Source organism: Herpailurus yagouaroundi, unplaced genomic scaffold (assembly GCF_014898765.1).
Source record: "Herpailurus yagouaroundi ecotype Mexico unplaced genomic scaffold, PumYag 100, whole genome shotgun sequence".
Lineage (NCBI taxonomy): Eukaryota > Metazoa > Chordata > Mammalia > Carnivora > Felidae > Herpailurus > Herpailurus yagouaroundi.
The window spans coordinates 9643142-9665011 of NW_024412391.1; the positions used below are offsets into that span (position 1 = coordinate 9643142).

Sequence of the window (21870 nt, forward strand, 5' to 3'; positions counted from 1 at the left end):
AGGTAACTTTAGGTGAGTTATTTGATCCCTTAGCTTCCTTGTCTATAAAATGTGGGTAGTAGTAAGTAGTGCATGCCTTACCTGGTTACTCTTCGGATTAACATATGTAAAGCTCTTACAACAATACATAGTGTATAGTAAACACCCACAGTTAAGTGTTTGCTATTTTTACTCTTTTCAACACCTCACCATGTCACTCATGACTGACGGTTATTTCAGGGTTAAGGCTGTCACAGAGGGGACCGTGGGCAGACAGGCCACAAACTTTCATTCAAACATGTGGCGGGCTATATAGTTTAACGTGATTCTGAAGGCACCTCGGTGGCTCAGTCGGTTAAGAGTCCGACTTCGGCTCAAGTCATGATCTCACCGTCATGAGTTCCAGCCCCGTGTCGGGCTCTGTGCTGACAGCTTAGAGCCTGGAGCCTGCTTCCAATTCTGTGTCTCTATATCTCTCTCTCTGTCTCTCTGCCCCTCTCCCACTCACGCTCTGGGTCTTTCTCAAAAATAAACAACCATTAACATGATTCTGACACACTTGACTCAATTCTTGCCTTTCTCCCAGCCTCCAGAACCCAGCCTTAGCATTTTCTCCTTTAAGAGATTTTTACATCAAAAATCAGTCAAGATTTGCCAGCTCCTTTGAAAAATTTTGAAGAGCAAGCACAGTTATCAAATGCCGAAAGATTTAGATGAGGTGTACTTTAATTTACAAAAATTTCCTTTTCAACGTTAGTCATGTCATATCAATAGCAAATGGATATATTTGTGCATGTATCATATAAGTGGGATTTGCCCCACGTGATTTCTCTTTTTTAAGAATATATATGCGGGGTGCCTGGGTGGCTTGGTCGGTTAAGCGTCCGACTTCGGCTCAGGTCATGATCTCATGGCCCCGTGAGTTTGAGCCCCACATCGGGCTCTGTGCTGACAGCTCAGAGCCTGGAGCCTGCTTTGGATTCTGTGTCTCCCTCTCTCTCTATCCCTCCCCTGTTCATGCTCTGTCTCTCTCTGTCTCAAAAATAAATAAACGTTGAAAAATTAAAAAAAAATAAAAGAATATATATGCATACGTATTATATATACATATGTGTATATCTTTTTTCTCCCCCTTCCCAAGGAATCAACATCTAATCAATACTGTAATTTCTGCAGTATATATGGAAGTGATTGAGGATGTACATTGTAGTGTTGCCTCTGTGTTGGCTCTGATGTAGTGTCTTTTCTGGCCCCTCCGTGCACCCTGCTGTGGGTACTCATAGAGTCTGGCCCCATTTCCCATGGCAGTTCCGTTTTGTCCTTGGATGGGAAGGACTTGCTCACCACCAGCAGACAGTGGCTTATTTTTATTTTCTGGCTGATAGCTAAGTGGTGATGCTGAGGAATCATGCCAGTTGAGTTTGACCTTTGACAGGAAGCCATTTAAATAAAATCAGATGATATGGGGGCTATTGGTCTTATTCCCCACAGTATGCACTACTGACCTTATTGGGTGATTTTTTCCTTGTGAAATGAAACTTAAAAGGTGTATAAACACCATTTAGGAAAAAAAAAATTTTCCCTCAATATCTGAGCTTCAGGTTTTAGAAATTAAAGGGTGTCAAGTATACTGACTTTTGTTTTTGTAGTTTAGCCAATCACTCAAACATCTAAGGATAATTCCAGTTCTAAACCATGGTGGCTCTACTGATCTTTTTGACCCGAAAATAAAACCATAAAAATAAGGTAATGTGGAAAATTGTAATACATGTTCTATTCACGCCCTTTCACTCTATCCTTTATTAACCTTCTACCTCATAGGTTACATTTGTCATTTTGTTTTCTCTGATTTGATATTTATTTCCGATGAGGAACAGAGTATAAGCCCAAACTTGGTAGTTTAGGATGAAAACTCTTTTCTCTGATGTCAACTACCACTGGACTGCTATTCTCACCAAACTTCTTACTGGCTGACTTTCTTCATATGAAGCCATTTATTTTATGATGTAACCGGTAGATCTAATCAGTCAATCTACAGACGTATTGATATGGTCACAAGTGATGGTTAAGAGGAATTATTATGGCAAGTAGGTGCAGCTATTTTTGTTGCAATAGGTTCTGATATAGTGGATTTAATTTCTTACATATAGATTCAGCTATATCATATCAGCCAGCTATACTGCTGCATAACAAGAACCATTAGCTTTAACAACAGTCACTTATTATAGCTCATATGTCTATGCCTTGGCTGGAGGCTGGGTACTTTGGGTGGGGGACAGTTGAGTGATTTTGCTAGTTTCAGCCAGATTCACTCACATATTTAAGGCTGAGTGTTGGCTGATCTTGGTCAGTCTCATTTGGGGGGGCAAACTCTGTTTCACATGTCTGCCCCCTTCTTCTGGGGTCAGTAGATCGTTCTGGCACATCCTTTTCATTAAGATGGCAGTAGTACAAGTGTGTAAATACAGTTGTGCAAGTGCATTTCAAGACTCTACTCACATTAGGAAGCTAACATCCCTTTGGCCAAAGCAAGTCATATGGCCAGTCCAAGGTGGGGATTTGTCCACAGTGGGAAGGTACTGCAAAATTACATGGCAGTGGAGGGGTGAGTGAAGAGTTGAAGCCAATTATGCAATTTATAACATATATGAAAGTACTCTTTGACCCTTGTTGAGTCAAGGGACTCTGAATAGGCCCCTTGAGCCACTTGGGCTTCTAATAGTTATCATCGCAAGGCATAAAGTTGAACATGTAGAAACAGGCCATGTCAATGCATGATTATCCAGGCACAGGATATTCCAGTACAGAAAATTTAGAAATAGTATATAATCTAAAGAAATAAAACATCCATTCACGTTCTGAATTATTCTCCAGAGAGAATTTTACTATTTTGACACATTTCCTTTCAGTCTTTCTTTTTTCTGTCACTTTTTTCATTAATAGTATATAAATTTATATACGGATTTTTAAAAATATTCTATAATAAATCTTTCTTTGCCTTGTCATTAAAAAGTTTATATGTGTAATATTACTGGCCACATAAATGTTCCACGTATAGTTGCATCATAATTCGTTCACCTTGCCTTGTTATTTACTGTTTTGGTTATTTTCAGTGTTCTGTGATTATAAATAATGCTACAATAATCAGATCTGTGCACAGGACTTTATTTACATTTTTAGTTGTTTCTTTAATGAAAAGACTCCAGGTCGGGAGTGCAGAGACCGGGTTCTGCCACTGATTTGCTGTGTGATCTAGACCTGTGTGTCAGTTTCCTCATTATAAAATGATGTATCTGAGCTTGATGGCCTTAAACTTCTTTCCAACTCAAAAACCATCCGTAAGTTAGAATAATAAACGTCTTGTCAATACTACCCAAAGCAACCTACATATTCAATGCAATCCCTATCAAAATAACACCAGCATTCTTCACAAAGCTAGAACAAATAATCCTAAAATTTGTATGGAACCACAAAAGACCCCAAATAGCCAAAGCTATTGGAATCTTGAAAAAGAAAACCAAAGCAGGAGGTATCACAATCCCAGACTTCAAGCTATACTACAAAGCTGTAATCATCAAGACAGTATGGTACTGGCACAAGAACAGACACTCAGATCAATGGAACAGAATAGAGAACCCAGAAATGGACCCACAAACATATGGCCAACTAATCTTTGACAAAGCAAGAAAGAATATCCGATGAAATAAAGACAGTCTTTTCAGCAAGTGGTGCTGGGAAAACTGGACAGCGACATGCAGAAGAATGAACCTGGACCACTTTCTTACACCACACACAAAAATAAACTCAAAATGGATGAAAGACCTCAATGTAAGACAGGAAGACATCAAAATCCTCGAGGAGAAAGCAGGCAAAAACCTCTTTGATCTTGGCCGCAGCAACTTCTTACTCAACACATCTCCAGAGGCAAGGGAAACAAAAGCAAAAATGAACTATTGGAACCTCATCAAAATAAAAAGCTTCTGCACAACGAAGGAAACAATCAGCAAAACTAAAAGGTAACCAACAGAATGGGAGAAGATATTTGCAGACGACATATCAGATAAAGGGTTAGTATCCAAAGTCTATAAAGAACTTATCAAACTTAACAAATAAAACTCAAAAAACAAATAATCCAGTGAAGAAATAGGCAAAAGACATGAATAGACACTTCTCCAAAGACATCCAGATGGCCAACCGACACATGAAAAAATGCTCAACATCACTCATCATCAGGGAAATACAAATCAAAACCACAATGAGAGATACCACCTCACACCTGTCAGAATGGCTAACATTAACAACTCAGGCAACCACAGATGTCGGTGAGGATGCGGAGAGAGGATCTCTTTTGCATTGTTGGTGGGAATGCAAGCTGGTGCGGCCACTCTGGAAAACAGTGTGGAGGTTCCTCAAAAAACTAAAAATAGAACTACCCTAGGACCCAGCAATTGTACTACAAGGCATTTATCCACGGGATACAGGTGTGCTGTTTCGAAGGGACACATTCACTCCCATGTTTATAGCAGCACTATCAACAATAGCCAAAGTACAGAAAGAGACCAAATGTTCATCGATGGATGAATGGATAAAGAAGATGTGGTGTGTGTGTATATATGTATATATACACACACATATATATGTGTATATATATACACATATATATACACACATATATATATATGGTGTGTGTATATATATATATGATGTATATGTATATATATGATGTGTGTATATATGTGTATATATATATATGTATATGTATATGTGTATATACCCCCTCCAGTAACCCTCAGTTTGTTCTCCATATTTATGAGTCTCTTCTGTTTTGTTCCCCTCCCTGGTTTTATATTGTTTTTGTTTCCCTTCCCTTCCCTTCCCTTCCCTTCCCTTCCCTTCCCTTCCCTTCCCTTCCCTTCCATTCATCTGTTTTGTCTCTTAAAGTCCTCATGAATGAAGTCATAAGATTTTTGTCTTTCTCTGACTACTTTCACTTAGCATAATACCCTCCAATTCCATCCATGTGGTTGCAAATGGCAAGATTTCATTCTTTTTGATTGCCAAGTAATATTCCATTGTGTGTGTGTATACACACACACACACACACATATATATATACATATATATATATATATATATATATATATATATATACATATATATATATACACACACACACACATGGGCTAAATGGGTCAGAGGCACTAAGGAATCTACTCCTGAAATCTTTGTTGCACTATATGCTAACTAATTTGGATATAAATTTTAAAAAGTAAAATTAAAAAATAAATACTTTTTGGGAAAAAAAGAATAATAAATTTATTGAAGTGGAAGCATGAAGGCAACGCCAGTGTTTTGTCCTCAACAAAGCTCGCGGGAAGAGAGGCAGCTTCCTTGGGCTTCTCACTTGAAAGAGTGTCTTTGAGAGAGGAGGTTTTGCTTCCTAGTTCAAGTATCATTGTTCATCCTGCAGTCTCTCTTCCTGACACAGCAATGATTTTAGATAGATAGATAGATAGATAGATAGATAGATAGATAAAATTTTTAAAAAGGGGTGTAGGACACTGAGCGTTAAAAATATCAACATCAACTGGGGTGCCTTGGTGGCTCAGGCAGCTGACTGTCCGACTCTTGATTTCATCTCAGGTCATGATCTCACGTTTCATGAATTCTAGCCCCACGTTGGGCTCTGTGTAGAGCCTTCTTGGGATTCTCTCTTTCCCTCTCGCTCTGCCTTCCCCTACTTGTGCACACTCTCTCTCTCTGTCTCTCAAAATAAATAAACAAACATTTAAAAAAATATATCAACTCTCTTGGGTTGCCTGGATGGCTCATTCGGTTGAGCGTCCAACTCTTGATTTCAGCTCAGGTCATGATCCCAGGATCATGAGATTGAGCCTCGTATCAGAGTCTGCACTGAGTATGGACTCTGCTTAAGATTCTCTTTCTCCCTCTGCCTCTCTCCCCTGCTCACACTCTCTCTCACTCTCTCTCTCTCAAAAATAATATAAAATAAAAATATTTTAAAAAGAATATCAACTACCCTGACCTATGTTATGAATGCATGTGCTTTGAGGATGGCTTAGTTACACTGGAAGAACCGATTGTGTTACCTGTCTTCAGTTTGTCTTATAGTTTTGTTTTTATTTTTGCCGTTTCTTTTTTTGCCTTGTGAATTACGCTTCATCACATAGTGGTCGTAAGTGCATGGGGGTGGGTCTGGTCTTATCTTACAATTCCCTGTGCGACCTTTTCTCAGGGATGTCTCCTTACTGTTAATTTTAACATACACTGAGGCTGTATTTTATCTTACTATGTCTCTTCCAGCCTCTCTGCCAGGGATAAATACTGCTTAGTGTGGACAGGCTGTAAGTGTTGACTTCACAAATCAAAGGCAGCCATATGCCATTCCTGAATAGAGAAAGTGTGATCTGTGCACTCTGTCTCTCCAACTCTTCCCCAAATCTGTCCTGAGTGTGTCTTCCTTGCTGGTGACAGAAGTTTCTAGTTCTTAAGCTCATTTTGGGAGAGGCATTAGAATCTTCTTTTGCCTCTTCATCCAGTTGCTTCTCTAAATTGAGCCGGGCGCCCATCTGGCCAGCAGAATTCTGTGTCAAGTACAGTGTGGTCTCTCTCCTCTGGCCGCCATCAAAAGGCCCTTTGTTTCCTGCCCCTCCCCCTTCTGCCAGGATGTGGTGCGTACCCTGTGAATGATGGAAATTCTCCCATCACACCATCGCACTCAACAGCTTTATGGAACTAGTTCCAAAAGCAAAATGTCTTCAACCAACAGAAGTCTTGCCCATCTTTCCTTTGCCTCAGGAAATAAATCAGGGCTGAGCTAGTCAATGAAGTCAATTATAAATTGGATTGCGGAGGGGGAGATCATTTTCCTTTGTAAATGTGAATCTTTTTCTTGAGTTTCAAGGAAGTTGCTTATGAAATACAGTTTTAATAATTATAACCTTTAGTTTGTGCTTCTATCCCTGCTCTTTCCCCGCCTCTACCAGTTCTGAATGATTTTCGCGTACCTTCTCTTAAGAAAACTTGAGTCCTAATGGGAACGACTTTGCTCTTTGGTATAGTAATGGTTCACTCAGCATGTGGGGTGTGTGTGTGCGTGTGTGTGTGTGTGTGTGTGTGTGTGTGTTTAAACCTTTTCATAAAGCAAGGAATGTATCTTTGCTTCATTTTAGCCTCATTTTAATAAAAATTGTATCAGCTAAGGAATGCTGACTTTGGGAATCTCTGACTTGTTTTTTCTTGTTCTGAACCTGTTTGCAATCTCCTTGTCTTTTCTCTTCCTATTCCCTCCTTTTCCATGACTGTGCTCAGTTAGCAGTGCTGAAGTAATTTGGTAAGAAATAGGTGGACGTTAAGTGTCTAGAAGAATGGGCATTAAGGGACAAGGTGCTTCTGTCTGTTCTTAATGCTTTGTTGCAATCCCCAGGCCTGTGATAACCATGAAAGCCAGTAGCAAGCCAAGATCCAGCCCTTTTCTCTAGATATTTGATCCATTTCAGCAAAGGCAGATGTTTATTATAAACCCTGAAGTTTTGCAGAGGGCTAAGTAAAGTTCTGGAATTCTAGGTCGGGCTTAAGGTATGAGTGGGGTCATAGGGAAACAGAAGGACAAAAACAGGGAGTGAGAAGAAAAGAATGGAAAAAAATCACTGTCCATTGAGAGTAGAATAGAGCCCACCTATCCGTGGTCCCCAGTCGTCTCTCCTGAGACTCTGGTTTCAAACCATTCGTTTAATTTTAAATGTACTTCTATATTTTTGAATAGATGACACATTCACTTAGTTTGAGAAAACAAATAGTGTAAAACATCACACATGGAGATTCTTCCTCCCGTCTTGTTCCCCATCCATCCAGTCTCCTTGCTGCCCTGACCAGGAAGGTGGGTGTCTTTCTTTTCCGTGTATCCTTGTCGTTTATTTCGGCAAACTTACGCTCAAGCGAATGCAGGTATAGATTCTTACTTTGCCATTCATTTCTTTATCCATTTCTCTCCCCTCTCACATCCTCACTTTATTTCCTCCTATTCTGCCCTTTATTGTTGGAACTGTGTTTTGAGGAGCAAGCTCAGTAGTCGTTTGTTTTACTTATGTATGACACCCTGGACGAATTCATACGTGTGCTTATCTTTTTCCCATAGATGAAGTGGAAAGTGAGAAATGGTATCTGTCTACAGACTTTCCATCCACAACCATCAAGACAGAGCCGATTACAGAGGAGCCGCCCCCGGGACTTGTTCCCTCTGTCACTCTGACCATCACGGCCATCTCCACCCCTTTTGAAAAGGAGGAACCCCTCCTGGAACCGAATACTGGGGTATACTCAATTTTCTTTTATACACACACACTGGATCAAAAGATATGGATGCTCATTCTCCAATAAGGCATTTAACCTTTTTAGAGCTAGTGGCTGTATATGCTTAAGGATATATAATTGTGTATGTACGTATGTGTATATCAATACCTATTGGGGTCAGCGTTTGTTATACCACTTCCTTTGAAGACATTGTTCAGAAAAAGTGGTAGCGAGTCTGATTTCATTTTTCCGATGATTGCTGTTACAAAATTAAAAAAAAAAAATAGGTGGATATCTATAGTTTAAAAAAAAAAAAAAACTCTTCCGTTTTAAGCCAGTGGAAAGAGAGGGGTTAAATGATGATGCATGCGTGCATGCGGTGGCTAACTGGAATGTTGGTTCCTATGTAACATTTTACTTTCCTAGTGCAATGCGGAGTTGCCCTGACCCAGTTCAGGGATCTCCAACCTACCAACGTTTATCGTATTACCCACGGAAAACATAAAAAATTGGGAATTTCTTCTTGGTTCAATTCCATGCCTACAGGAAGTAGAATTTAGTTTGCTCTACCTTCTCTCCAGATATTTCTGGTATCTAGCAATAGACCAGAATCATACTCACACATCTTCTTCCAGATGTTGGAAGCCAGCCCTACCTTTCCTAAAGTTCAAAGCCAAGGGTTATAAACAGTGACTCCACTGATGTTCTTTAAGTCAGATGTCCTCTGAGCAAGGTGTAATATCTACCTGTACCTGTTCAGGAAGAGGTCACACAGAAGAGTAGAGGCGCCATATTTGTTCTTAGTGTTCTTGACAACCCATCGTGGAAAAGATGAGGGACTGTGAACAGGACACCTCTACAATGCCCTCTAGAATTCCTTTCTCACTCGCTGCCTGGATCTGTTCATTGCACTGGGCTTCTAGAGCGTGTCCAAGTCTCCCTGCTCCTCGAGATGTTGGTTCAGTTGATGTTTTAGTATGTAACTAAGAAAGGTCAGGGTCATGGCCCTGCTCCACTCACGGGCCAGAGACCTTTTCTCTTTTCCGTACTGTTTCATGGTTAGATGTCGTCAACCATGAGGAAGCCTGGAGGGGAATGGATGCAGCTTGGTTCATGCACTTCCTGCCGTAGGACAAACTGGTGGAGGCCTGTGGCCCTTTACAAATTCTCCAGACTGTTGCATGATAAAATGCCTTTATGTTACCATAAAAACAATATTGATGAATTCGCCCTGGTTTTTTAATTTTGGAATTCTGAGTGTTCCGTGAGCTGTAGTGCCAGATTTGGCAGTGAGAGAAAGGTTAAGAACGAAGCCTCCTCCCTGTCAAAGAAGGAGCCTGCGCTCAGCCAGGTTGCTGCCAGCTCCGAGAAGCAGGGCTGCCTGGAGGGCGACACACAGATGACAAATAGCTAGCTTCCCTGGTGATCCTACGAGGTTGTTGCCGGTTTTTAAAAACTGTTTGAAATTCTCCCTTCAGGTTGATTCCTCCTGCCAGACCATTATTCCTAAGATTAAGCTGGAGCCTCATGAAGTGGATCAGTTCCTCAACTTCTCTCCTAAAGAAGGTCTGTCTACCCTCCCTGCCTCCCTTCGGGGCTACTAGACGTCAGAGCACAGTCGAAAGAGAAAGGGAATGTGGGAGAAAGTGCTGGGATTAATTTGTACCGCAGGCATAGCTTGGTCTCCGAAACAGCTCTGTGCTTTAAAACCCTGATTCTCGGGGCGCCTGGATGGCTCAGTCGGTTGAGCGACCGACTTCGGCTCCGGTCACGATCTCACGGTCCGTGAGTTCGAGCCCCGCGTCGGGCTCTGTGCCGACAGCTCGGAGCCTGGAGCCGGCTTCGGATTCGGTGTCTCCCGCTCTCTCTGCCCCTCCCCCACTCATGCTCTGTCTCTTTCTGCCTCAGAAATAAATAAACATTAAATATATATATGTATATATATTTACATATTTATATTTATATATATTTACATATATATTTACATATATTTACAAATATATTTACAAAATATATTTGCATATATTTATATGTGTGTATATATATGTATATATATTATATATATATATATACTTATATACATATATATAAAACATTGATTCTAAATACAAACTTGGAAAGCTACAATTTAATTTCCCATATATGTTTGTGCTTGAACCTTTTACCTGTGTATATATGCTTGAATCTTTTATGCTGAATCTTTTCATTTAGTTTCACTCCTCGCGGGGGTATTTTTTCAAAACCTTTATAGTCAGCTATGAACTTGGGGTGCTGATGACCGACGCAATTGCTGCCCTTTTGGGTGTGAGTGTGTCAATCAAACCCAATTCTCTGTGCTGCCTCGGTGATCAGTAGAGGCAAATAAACAAATATCTGCAAAGGCACCTTGCCTGTTTACAACAACTCGAGTTTAAACCCTTTGTAAAGTGAATTCACAATCTGTCTGATCATTCAGTGTTTTCAAATGTTGACTTTAGGGGCACCTGAGTGGCTCAGTAGGTTAAACGTCCGACTCTTGATTTCGGCTCAGGTCATGATTGGTTCATGGGTTCAAGCCCTGCATCAGGCTCTGCGCTGACAGCATGGAGCCTGCTTGGGATTCTCTCTTCCCCTTCTCTCTGCCCCTACCCTGCTCGCTCTATCTCTCAAAATAAATACAATTAAAAACATTTTTTTAATAAAAAATAAATGTTGACTTTAAGTGACAATAGTTGCAAAGAGCCTCTTCCCTATTTCTAAATTAGTTCCTGCATCTCACGGGGCGTCTTGCCATCCATTTGGAACAGAATAAGGTCAGACTTGAAGTTGTCATACTTTTCAGTTTTTCTTTCTCTGTGTCGGTTTCTTTCTGACTTCTCCGTCTTGTTCTCATCTGAAGCCCATAGTGAGGAATTCCGAACGCTGACCCACAAGTGTCATAGAGTAGAAGGAAGCTTTTTTGCCTTTTTTATTGAGCTACTCCTGCATGGGTCCCGCGTTTCTTCCATCTGTGCCTTTGGACCTGCCACCATTTTCCTTCTTATTTATATCTTCAGCACATAGTTAGAAGGACAGATCATTAGTGTGATCCACAAATAAGAAATTCGTATCTGCATTTGCCATAGAAAAGGCCTCCGTGTTACAGTGTGTACTTAACGTGTGGGTGTTACATATGAACATTTCTCATAAAGGCACCAGCATTTCATTGCACTGGAGACTAACTCAGGGTTTTATCTGCGACAGTTTAATCAGGGTTGGCATTTGCCTTTATTGTCAGTAAGAAATGATTGCATTCTTAAAATTCGTAATATCGACTAGAATCCCTATGGAGACAATGTTTCTTTCCACTGGGTGTTTCCATTAGCACCTTTCAGCTTTATATCCTGTTCTAAAGTAATTCTTTTCATTCTCACGAAAGCTAGCAAATGCATCTTGCTCTTTTAGTTTATGTTGCAATATGCTTCAGAAAGTGTCCTCACTAGAACAGTGAATCCTGGAGTGACTTCAGAATCTGAGATCACTGGAGGAGAAAGGTTTCAAGAGTAAAGTAAGTGGCAGGCAGTCCTTCCTCATTATCCTAGATTAAACAGAGAGAGGGAAATTCGATATCCTTGTATGCAGTGGAGTTTCGAGGCAAAGTAGCTTGCTGTCCCCAGACCTTGCAAGTAATCTGAGACCGGCATTTCAAATGATATTTAGAAATGTGATATCAGGGCCCCAATAGCCAGGTCAGTGGCTCTTAATAAGTAAGAAAGAGGGGATTCACGTTTCCTTCACTTTCCATGTCATGCCGTTTCCCTTTTGTGTGGGGTACCTTCTGCTTGGAAAGGAGAAAAGGATTAGAATAATTTGGACTGTGCTTAAGTGAAAAGGACGAGAACTTGGCTAGTTCTCCAGAATGTAACAGCACAGGGTGGCAGACAGTGGGAACCCCTAATGGGTTTTGCTCCTGGGTTTGGGGATTTTTTTTTTAACATTGCTAAAAGATAAACTGAGGCATATTAAAAAAATTTTAGGAGTTTATTTGGACAAAAACGTATTCAAATCGGCAGTGCCCAACCAGAAGTGGTTAGGAGAGTTCCACCAATGGGAGCTCAGGGAGAGACTTTTATAATTTGCAGAAGCAAAGCAAAGAAATTATTGATTGGCTGTAGTCTGAAGTCTGGTTGGCCGTTTGTGAATTGCTTGTCCTTAGGTTTCAATTTGGTAACCTTGATGCATCTACAAGCACAGACTTTAGGTTTGCTCACCTAGGCCACAGCGTTAAAGCCATCTCAGTCTAATGGCCTCCTTGTTTAAGTCATCCGACACGTTGGTTAACTCTCTCAGGACTCCTTCCTAGGTGGGCACACATTTCAGACACCTGGAACTGTTGGCAGGGGTGTTGGCATTAGAGATACATGGATTACTTTAGAACATTCTTTAGCTTGGGGCGCGTGGGTGGCTCAGTCAGTTAAACATCCAACTTCGGCTCAGGTCATGATCTTGCAGTCAGTGAATTCAAACCCCACATAGGGAGCTGCTTTCAATTCTGTGTCTCCCCCCCACCCCCCACCCCCGCCCCACCCCTGCTCACGCTCTGTCTTTGTCTCTCTCAAAAATAAATAAACATTCAGGGGCGCCTGGGTGGCGCAGTCGGTTAAGCGTCCGACTTCAGCCAGGTCACGATCTCACGGTCCGGGAGTTCGAGCCCCACGTCGGGCTCTGGGCTGATGGCTCGGAGCCTGGAGCCTGTTTCTGATTCTGTGTCTCCCTCTCTCTCTGCCCCTCCCCCGTTCATGCTCTGTCTCTCTCTATCCCAAAAATAAATAAACGTTGAAAAAAAAAATTAAAAAAATAAATAAATAAACATTGAAAAAAATTAAAAAAAAAAAGAATATTCTTTAGCTTTAAGAATACCCTTAGACATTAAAAACCCATGGAGCTCTTTGGCAAGACTTTGGCAGAGAAAAAGAGAAGCAGCTAGTGAAAGGTGGTACGTTAGAAAAAGAGAAAAACAAGGTCATAGTTAGAGAGAGAGAGGGGTGCCTGGGTGGCTCAGTTGGCTAAGCGTCCAACTTCAGCTCAGGTCATGATCTCCCAGTTCCTGGGTTCGAGTTCCCCAACGGGCTCAGTGCTGATGGTGTGGATCCTGCGTAGGACTCTGTCTCTCTCTCTTTCTCTCCGTCTCTCTCTGCTCCTCCCCTGCTCGCACTCCTGCTCTTTCTCTCAAAAATAAATAAACATTTACCCAAAGATAAATAAATAATTAAAAATAAATTTTAAAAATAGAGACTAAGAGAAGAAAGAAATGCGTGACGCGAGGAGCAGGGAGGGTGGCAGGAGGGGTGGCCGAGAGGGACACTCCCTGTTACCTGGGATATTCAGGTGTTTTCAGAGAGAGAGCCACCTGGTCCTTGCTTGTCACCTCTAAAGGCAGCTGTAGGTGGGATCGATTTTCTTATGTCAGTTGTGCCTCAGAAGGCCCTTCCCACTGATAGCACCTCGGCAGTCTCTAGTTATGGGAGAGAAGAGGCTAAGGCCTTTCCGCGGCCCCAAGCTGTTCTCTGGCCCGGCCGAGGTGCTAAGGGCTCTGTTGTCCTGGGGGCCCTGGAGGGGCACGGGGTAAAAGGCTTACCCAGGGTTATGCCCCTCAGCTCGATAACAGTGGCTGGCTCTCAAGGGATTTCAGCATAGTGACAATGTCCACGGGTCAGAAAAAGGAGAGTTCCTTTGTCAAAAAGGTTGAACTCAGAGTGGATCGTTCCCTCGGGAGCCCTCGCTGCTGCCCTGCAGGTGTGTGCGTGATAACACCGACCGAGGCTCCCAGGCTCCCACAGCCAGTGTGTCTGTGACTCCCTGAGGAGAGGCGAGGGGTGGACTTTCAGATGCTAGAGGACTGTGGGGCAGAAAGATCCCCACCACACGCTTATTTTCCAGCGCCCACCTATCTGTCTGTCGGCGGATGGATTTCAAATTCTCTGAAGGAAGAATGGCTGGCCCTGCCTGGCACATTCCTTCAGAAACATGAGCTTTTATCAATCAAAGCAGCCACTGGAAACCCTCCGGGGCCCCAAGGTTTGCTAATTTTTTTTTAAAGATTCTTTTTTAAGTGCCTGATACATTAACGTGGTTTACACGTCAAGCTATATACATGATAGGAAGTGATACGGTGACAAGTTATGCCAGCGCTCTCACTGTCTACCCTGATCTCCCGCTGCCCCCCCACCGAGGTCATAATTTTATTAGTTTCTTGTATGTTTTCCAGTCTCTCGATGCAGAGACAAGCAAATATGATGTACTCCCCTTCTCTCCTTTTTCACACAAAAGGAGGGCTGCTTTGATTCCCCCCCTCCCCCCTAGCAGTATATGTTGGAGATCTTTGCACATCAGCACCTGCAGAATCCTCAGCCTTCGGTCCAGCTGCCCCGAGTCGGGCTGAATGGATGTACAGACGTGGAACCACCCCCAGGTCCTGCTTCTTTGCTGTCTGATGGATGCAATCGCTTTCTTTTCTTCAGCCTCCGTGGAACACCTGCACTTACCTCCCACGCCCCCCAGCAGCCACAGCAGTGACTCGGAGGGCAGCCTGAGCCCCAACCCCCGCCTGCACCCCTTCGGCCTGCCCCAGACCCACAGCCCCGCCAGAGCCGCGGCCCGGGCCCCCTCCGCCCTGTCCAGCTCTCCTCTCCTCACAGCGCCTCACGTGAGTACTCTGGCATCTCTGGACGCGAACGCTTCCCCCGCGGTCACTTGGAGCTTCACTGGGAGGGGGTGCCCTTGAAGGCCGCTTGATTTGTGTTCTTGGAAGGAAGTTGTTGGTTTAATTCGCTAAAACAGGGCGATAACCATCGTACAGCCCTTTCTGAAGACCTGCCCGTCACCCGGCCACGCTAACACAAATTCTCTTCCTCTCCCTGTGCGTATCCAGTTACCGCTCATGTGCTTAGTTTACGCAGCTACAAGCACAGGGGAGAAAAACGTGGTGTTGCCTTCCGCCTCCAAATCATGTCGCAGATATTTACCGTCACTTTAGATGATCCTGCGGCCTGCGAGAGAACGTATTTTTCAAATAAACCATGTTTGATGAACTTAAAAGTTTGTCGGCGATCAAACGTGTTGACGTCTAAAGCTCAAAAACAGAGCTTAACGCTTTTTGTGTGCGGTACAAGTCTCTCTCTTTTTTTAATGTTTATTTTTTCGTTTTGAGAGAGAGTGTGCATGAGCTGGGGAGGGGCAGAAAGAGAGAGGGAGGGAGGGAGGTAGAGAGAGAGGGGGGGGGAGAGAGAATCCCAAGCAGACTCCATGCTTGGCATGGAGCCCGACGCAGGCCTTGAGCCCATGAACTGTGAGATCACGACCTGAGCCAAAATCAAGAGTCGGAGGCTCAACAGACTGAGCCACTATGTGGCACACACACCAGGCGCCCCTGTGTGGCACAGTTCTTACTCCAGAGACTCAGGTTAGAAAGCGTGACTCATCATTCATCCCTAAAGTATGTAAGGGCACCTTTTCCCCAATAAAAATAGGGCTAGGTATTAACTTTTTATTATTCTGAAGAGCGCACTGATGTCTATGAAATCTGAAAAATTATAAACTTACAATCAACCTTATGGAATTTATATCGCATTGAATTTATATCACAGAGCAAATTTGAATGGGATGAGATATTCGAAATTCTGTAAGAACCATTTATCAATTAACATAATTTTGAAAATTTAAATTCAGTGTGTCCCAGAAAGTTCTGGATCTGTGGCCACATTCGTTTCTCTCACCATTACCAAGGACAGGGGAATTAACTTTCCCCACTCTGTCTTTACCAGCTCTAAGTCAACTCCTCACCCCTTTGGAACTAGAATGGTTTTCATCCTGTATACCTGTTTGCCCTCGTCCAATCAATCCAGTCTGCACATTTTTGGAGGAAATCCTCCTGGGGTCACACCCCCATAGCCTGTTGTGTTTCTTGTGTTAGCTCTTGGTATCAGGCCCTAATATGTCTACTCTGTACTAGGTGCCTTGACCCTTTGCTGCTTCAAGAACTTCTGATCCATTCCAGAATAGCTTCTTCAATCACTTTTCAAAATACTGCCTTTTGCTTGGAATGCCCTCCCCTCTCTGTGTAAATCATCCCCTTCCTTTCAGAAGGCATGATTCAAGTCTCTTGTCGTACCCGGAGGCTTTCCCCATCGCACAAACTCATAGAAGCGTCTCTCCCCCCGGGTTTTGCGTGCACCTTGAGCTGCTATCACAGCGTAACATTTAATTGCCCTCACCCTTTCCTGGATCAATTCAGTCTCAGTCTCGAACACAAGCTCCTGCTTGAGAGACCCAGTTTGTGTTGAGTGTTCCATGACATGGAACGTGGGGCTCACACGCAGTCGGCTCTCAGCTCGTTTGACCAGTCAGAAACACATCATCCTCTTAGGGGCTAAATGAGATGAGCGACAGTCCTCATCTTCACTGATGGTGGACAATCTGGGGCTCCACTGAAGCCAGAGACTTCCGCGGGATGTGGCTGCGGGTGCGTTTCTGGCCCCTTGGCTGTCAGCGGGGGACAGGAAGCGACCCCCGGCGCAAGGAGAGCATCTTGCAAAACTGCATTTTCAGGAGAACAACAACACTCTTTCACAGACAGAGCTCCAGGTGTATCCGCCATCACCGCAAGGCCACGAAATCTTGCGAGATGCGCGAAACGAACCCTGTAATTTTCCTTCTGACGTCTTCGCCAGTGGGGTACTTTCTGGGAACGGAGGGGTGGTCTCCTTTGAGCGGTAATCCTTGGGTTGCACCAGGTCACACGACAGTGCGTTCAGCATCTTTGCCCCCACTGCAAATGCTCGTCTCTCCCCCGAAGCACACGGACATCTTTTTCTCTCAGACGTTTGCGTGTTTCTTCAGCGTGCTCAGCTGTTGTGCTTTGACCCTCTTCTGCCCGCCCCCCCTTGAACTTCACAGAAACTTCAAGGATCAGGCCCACTCGTCCTGACAGAAGAGGAGAAGAGGACCCTGATCGCCGAGGGCTATCCCATCCCCACCAAATTGCCTCTAACAAAATCAGAGGAGAAGGCTCTGAAGAAAATCCGGAGGAAAATCAAGAACAAGGTGAGCCCTTCAAATCTAAGTGCTGCTTCTTTTTTAAGTGTATTTATTTATTTGAGGGCGGGGGGGGAGGCAGAGAGAGAGGGAGAGAGAATCGCTCCCTCAAACCACACACCGCGAGATCACGGCGTGAGCCAAAATCAAGAGTGGGAAGATTAAGCGACTAAGCCACCCAGGCGCCCCAAATCTAAGAGCTTCTATGAGCAGAGACTGTGACCAGAAGTGAGCCTGCATGCCCCTACTCCCCTCTTCCCAGTGGCCACTGAGGGCCCGTCCCATGGAGGGGGACAAGACTCGGCTTGCCTTTCCCCTGGGTGGGGAGCGGGAACGCAGCCACCACTCACCCCTGTGTTCTTCCAGCCCCTCCACCCATCCTCTGGGCCAGTGGATCCGAAATTGGGTGTGTGGACTCCTGGGTGCCCTGGGTGATCCATTCAGGGGTGAGAGGAAGATACTAGAACTCTCATTAATTTTTTTTTTTATCTCAGCCTTTCAAGTTTCTGTTTTATGATGTGCACAGTATTTTGGTCTCGTAGGCATGTATATAATTTATATTAAACATAAATACATTATGGGTATTTGTTTATTTTCTTTCTTTACTGGGTTTTTGATTAAAAAAATTCTGCAGTCCACTCTTCTGCAGTCTCCTATTCCTCTGTGCCCTATAGTGCAAATCGGGGCTGGTGACGCCCAGGGGCATGACTAGGGCACAAGCAGGGCAGGAGGGAGGAGGCAAAGAAAGGAAGAAAGAAAGTTTGGTTATGACTCTTGGTCCATGTGCAAAACCAGTAGGGGGTTATGTATGAGCAAGCCCAACCCTCTTAGTTTCTGTGTTATAGCCGAGCCAGCTGAGGCTCACAGCGTTGAAATCATTTATCCAAGACCCTACAGATGGTCTGTGACCCACGTGTTCTGTTCAGGCCCGCCATGCTTCCCACTCGGGACCTAGTTTGGGGAGAACACGGGCTGGTTGAAACCAGGGTGGTCAGAAGAGGTGATTCACAGATGAGCCAGCAGGTTAAATAGATGAAGAGTGGCTACAACAGTGAGCAGGACTCTGGTGATGTCTGCACTAACGGATCTCTCTCTTCCATTTACACATAATTGATTTATCGATATAGCAGGAAGTGAATCCTTTCTTCTCCCCTTATATCTCAGATTTCTGCCCAGGAAAGTAGGAGAAAGAAGAAAGAATACATGGACAGCTTGGAGAAAAAGTAAGCCTCCTGCGAAACTGGGTGTGTTTATTGGGTGACATACATGGGGAGCCGGGAGTGTGCAAAGCATCGGGTTTTTCATGAGAAGCGAAGTTTGTTCTCGCCACCATTAAAGCCCACTCATTCATCAGCTATGGTTTGCCTGCCACCTAGTGGTTTTTAGAGGGCAAGCTTTTTAAGTTTGGCTGGAAGTAAAAAGTACCCTCAGTCTTAGTAGGCATTTGTATTACACCGTTCTAACCAAAGTTCCTTAAGTCCTTGAAGGCTTCCTTGCCAACAAGTGTAAATATTAACATACGCTCACGTTTCTGGAACTCTCCACGGAGGAGAAGCACTGTTTCAGCAGGAAGGGGCAGTGCTAATTAATCAGTTCTTTCGGCCACTTCCCTCACACCTTAGGGAAACACACAGGCAGTGCAGTAGGTCGGGCTGGCAGTTCGTTATTTTCCGTCCACTATAATTCATGCTACGGGCTAGTGACTTCTCACAAAAACACCTGAAGGCGTCTTTTGTTCTTCCGAATGGCTCCAAGTATCAGGAGGGCTCTTAGGAAAATGGCAACTTTGTATTAGGCTTAAAACAGTTCTCCAGCTGACCAACAGGTATCATGTTGAGATGGAAATGAGGCCGCTGATCCAGAAAGGAATCTTCCCGTGTGTCTGGGGAAAGGAGTGGATCCTTGGCTGGTTCTTGAAGTTCCCACCGAAAGTTAGTGTTTCTACGTCCTGGTTTAAGTATTGGTAGTTTGGCGTTAAGCAGTTCCTGTTCTGGTCCAGTATTTTCTGTAGGCATCCAGGGCCAAGGTGGTCTTTATTGCCTCTTTGGGGGATGCCTATGCTGCTGCGCCTGGATTCCTTGTATTGGCGCACTGGGTTTTCATCCTCTCCCCTCACCCTGTCCCGAACGCCTTGGCTTCCCGTCAGTCCTCCGGGCCGAGGGTACAGCCAGCAGCATCCAGCCCTTGTAGGATGAGGGAGATGTGTAACAGGTGTCAAGGGTAATCGGGATGAGGTGAGAGCAGCCAAGGCTGGAAGACACCAGAAGGAATTTACATTTTGTACCATCCTGTTTGTTTTCCATTACTGAGGCACTGGTTTCTCTGTGTGTGTGTGTGTCTCTTTTCTCTTTTGTCTTCTTATCCTTCTTCCCACCTCAGGCTGGCCAGACTCCCTCCCTCACCTCCCTCGAGTAGCTGATTCCCACACCTCCTCTGAGCCCCACCTGCCTCCACCCTGGCTCCTGGCCTCGCATTTGCTCCAGTGATACAGCTAGTTGTCTTCTTTCTCTTTCCTCTGTAGGGTGGAGTCTTGCTCCACTGAGAACTTGGAGCTTCGGAAGAAGGTGGAGGTTCTGGAGAACACCAACAGGTGAGTGTCGCTGCAGTAAGGAGCTGTTCAAATGGCCTAATGGCAGGGGGGCGGAAAGAGAGGCAGAGCAAGAAGGAAGTGGAGGAGATCCCATTGAAGGTACAGTCGTGCCCAGGTGTCTGGGACGGCCATACTCTGCCCACCTGTTCCCGCCCCACACGTGCATTGCACACTCACATACACACGCATGCGCGTTCTTTACTTTCCCTAACATATACGGGATTGATGGAGATGCCAGTTCTGACAGGGGTTCTGATGAGGGGCGTAAGGAGGAGGCTTGGAGGAGAATAAAGTTGGATAAGTTTGATTCTTCTAAAAATGACGCTAAACGTTAGAGGTGGCCAGAGAGGGACCGGCCTCTTCGTCGTCACTCGGTCTTAGTAACAAATGGTGTTTATTAGTGAAAAGAAAAGAGAAGACCAAGTTTGTGTTTTAAATTACCGCTTATAAAAATTCATTCATTCATTACATTTCAAACCCATTTTATTTTATTCTCATTTTTTTTTTAAGTGAGTGGCTCTTACTTCTTTTTTTAAGTTTTCTAATTTATTTTGAGAGAGAGAGAGCACACACATGCACTGGGGAGGGGCAGAAAGAGAGGGAGAGAGAGAATCCCAAGCAGGCTCAGCACAGAGCGCAGAGCCTGACCTGGGGCTCCATCTCATGAACCGTGAGATCGTGACCTGAGCCAAAATCGAGTCGGAGGCTCAACCAACTAAGCCACCCAGGTGCCCCTCAAAGCCATTTAAAAAAGTAACAGACAGAATGAGTTAACGGGTTCTTCTAGCGCTCTCTTGCCAGGTATTCTTTTCAGTGCGTCACAGATACTAACTCATTTTACCTTCCAACAGCCCTGTGAGGTGGTCCTATTAATATCCCCGCTATAGGGGCGCCTGGGTGGCTCATTCGGCTCAGGCATAAATGCCTGATAATGATTTTGCGGTTGTTAAGGGATCATGTAATATCTATTAGCACGTCATCGGATGTTAACGTCAAATATGGCTCCCATCTTCATGGTTTGACGCGCAAACAGCAGGCTTATTTTCTCGGAAGTTAAAACCCCCGTCATTGGGAACATTGGACATTGTAACCCCACTGGGCTGCCCTCTGCAAGTCTGGGAACGTGTGCTCAAATAGCAGATCAAGGGCGGTCACCTCAAATGCCCTGTAGACAGATGGCAGAAGTAAGTAAATGTCACCAGCTCCGTGTGCTATTGTCTTGATTCCCTTGAGGCAAAGGAGACGGTTTCCAGGGCCACTTTAGGATTCTGGTTTCATGGTTGCCTTTGGCCATTAGTCTCCTGAGGCTCCACCCCTCCTTATCTCCACCTTCACCCCTGCCACAGCGGATCTCTGGGTCCTGGACCCCCACCAGAGTCCGTACCTATCTTGTTAGCATCCTGAACAGATAATGTTCCCATGCCCGCCCTAGCACTTGCTGCTGCAGAAGCCCCGTGTTCATGAGTGGGACAAAGCCACGCCATGAACTGGTGAGAAGGGAAAGAGGAACTGATGCAAGATCACCTTGGAGTTCTGTCCAGGTGCCTTCTGGTCTAGGGGCTCCGTGTGCCAGGTCTTCTCACAACCACAAGGGGGCAGCAAAGGTGCACTCTGGGCTGTGCTGGGGAGCAGGGTGCTTCTGAGAAGGGCTCCCTTGCCCCCCTTTCCTGGGAAATGCCTCCCCTCCCCTCTCCAGGCTGACCCTCCTGTATCATATTTTTTAAACTTAAAAAAAAACCACACCCACAGGTGATGTATTCCCAGTGTAGAAAAAGTCAGAAACTACAGCTAAAGCAGAAAATTGCAATCTTTTCACCCAGAAATATGTTTATATTTTGTGATAGTTTATATTTATGTATTTATACCTATATGCATCCTATCTTGTTAAGAAACTTTTCCCATTTAACAGAATACACTGGACACATTTTCATATCAGG

General features: G+C 44.3%; 1 protein-coding gene across 3 annotated transcripts in view; it reads left to right on the plus strand.

Annotated features, from left to right (window-relative positions):
• Nucleotides 1-21870, plus strand: part of CREB3L2 (cAMP responsive element binding protein 3 like 2) — a 121286-nt gene that overhangs the window by 79661 nt on the left and 19755 nt on the right. For 2 of the 3 annotated variants that reach the window (XM_040471852.1, XM_040471851.1), the window contains exons 3-8: nucleotides 8138-8313; nucleotides 9771-9858; nucleotides 14772-14956; nucleotides 17206-17352; nucleotides 18508-18566; nucleotides 19865-19933. In XM_040471852.1, coding sequence (XP_040327786.1) covers nucleotides 8138-8313; nucleotides 9771-9858; nucleotides 14772-14956; nucleotides 17206-17352; nucleotides 18508-18566; nucleotides 19865-19933 — 724 coding nt within the window. The remainder of the gene's footprint in view (nucleotides 1-8137; nucleotides 8314-9770; nucleotides 9859-14771; nucleotides 14957-17205; nucleotides 17353-18507; nucleotides 18567-19864; nucleotides 19934-21870) is intronic. The other variant, XM_040471853.1, reaches the window with a different exon arrangement.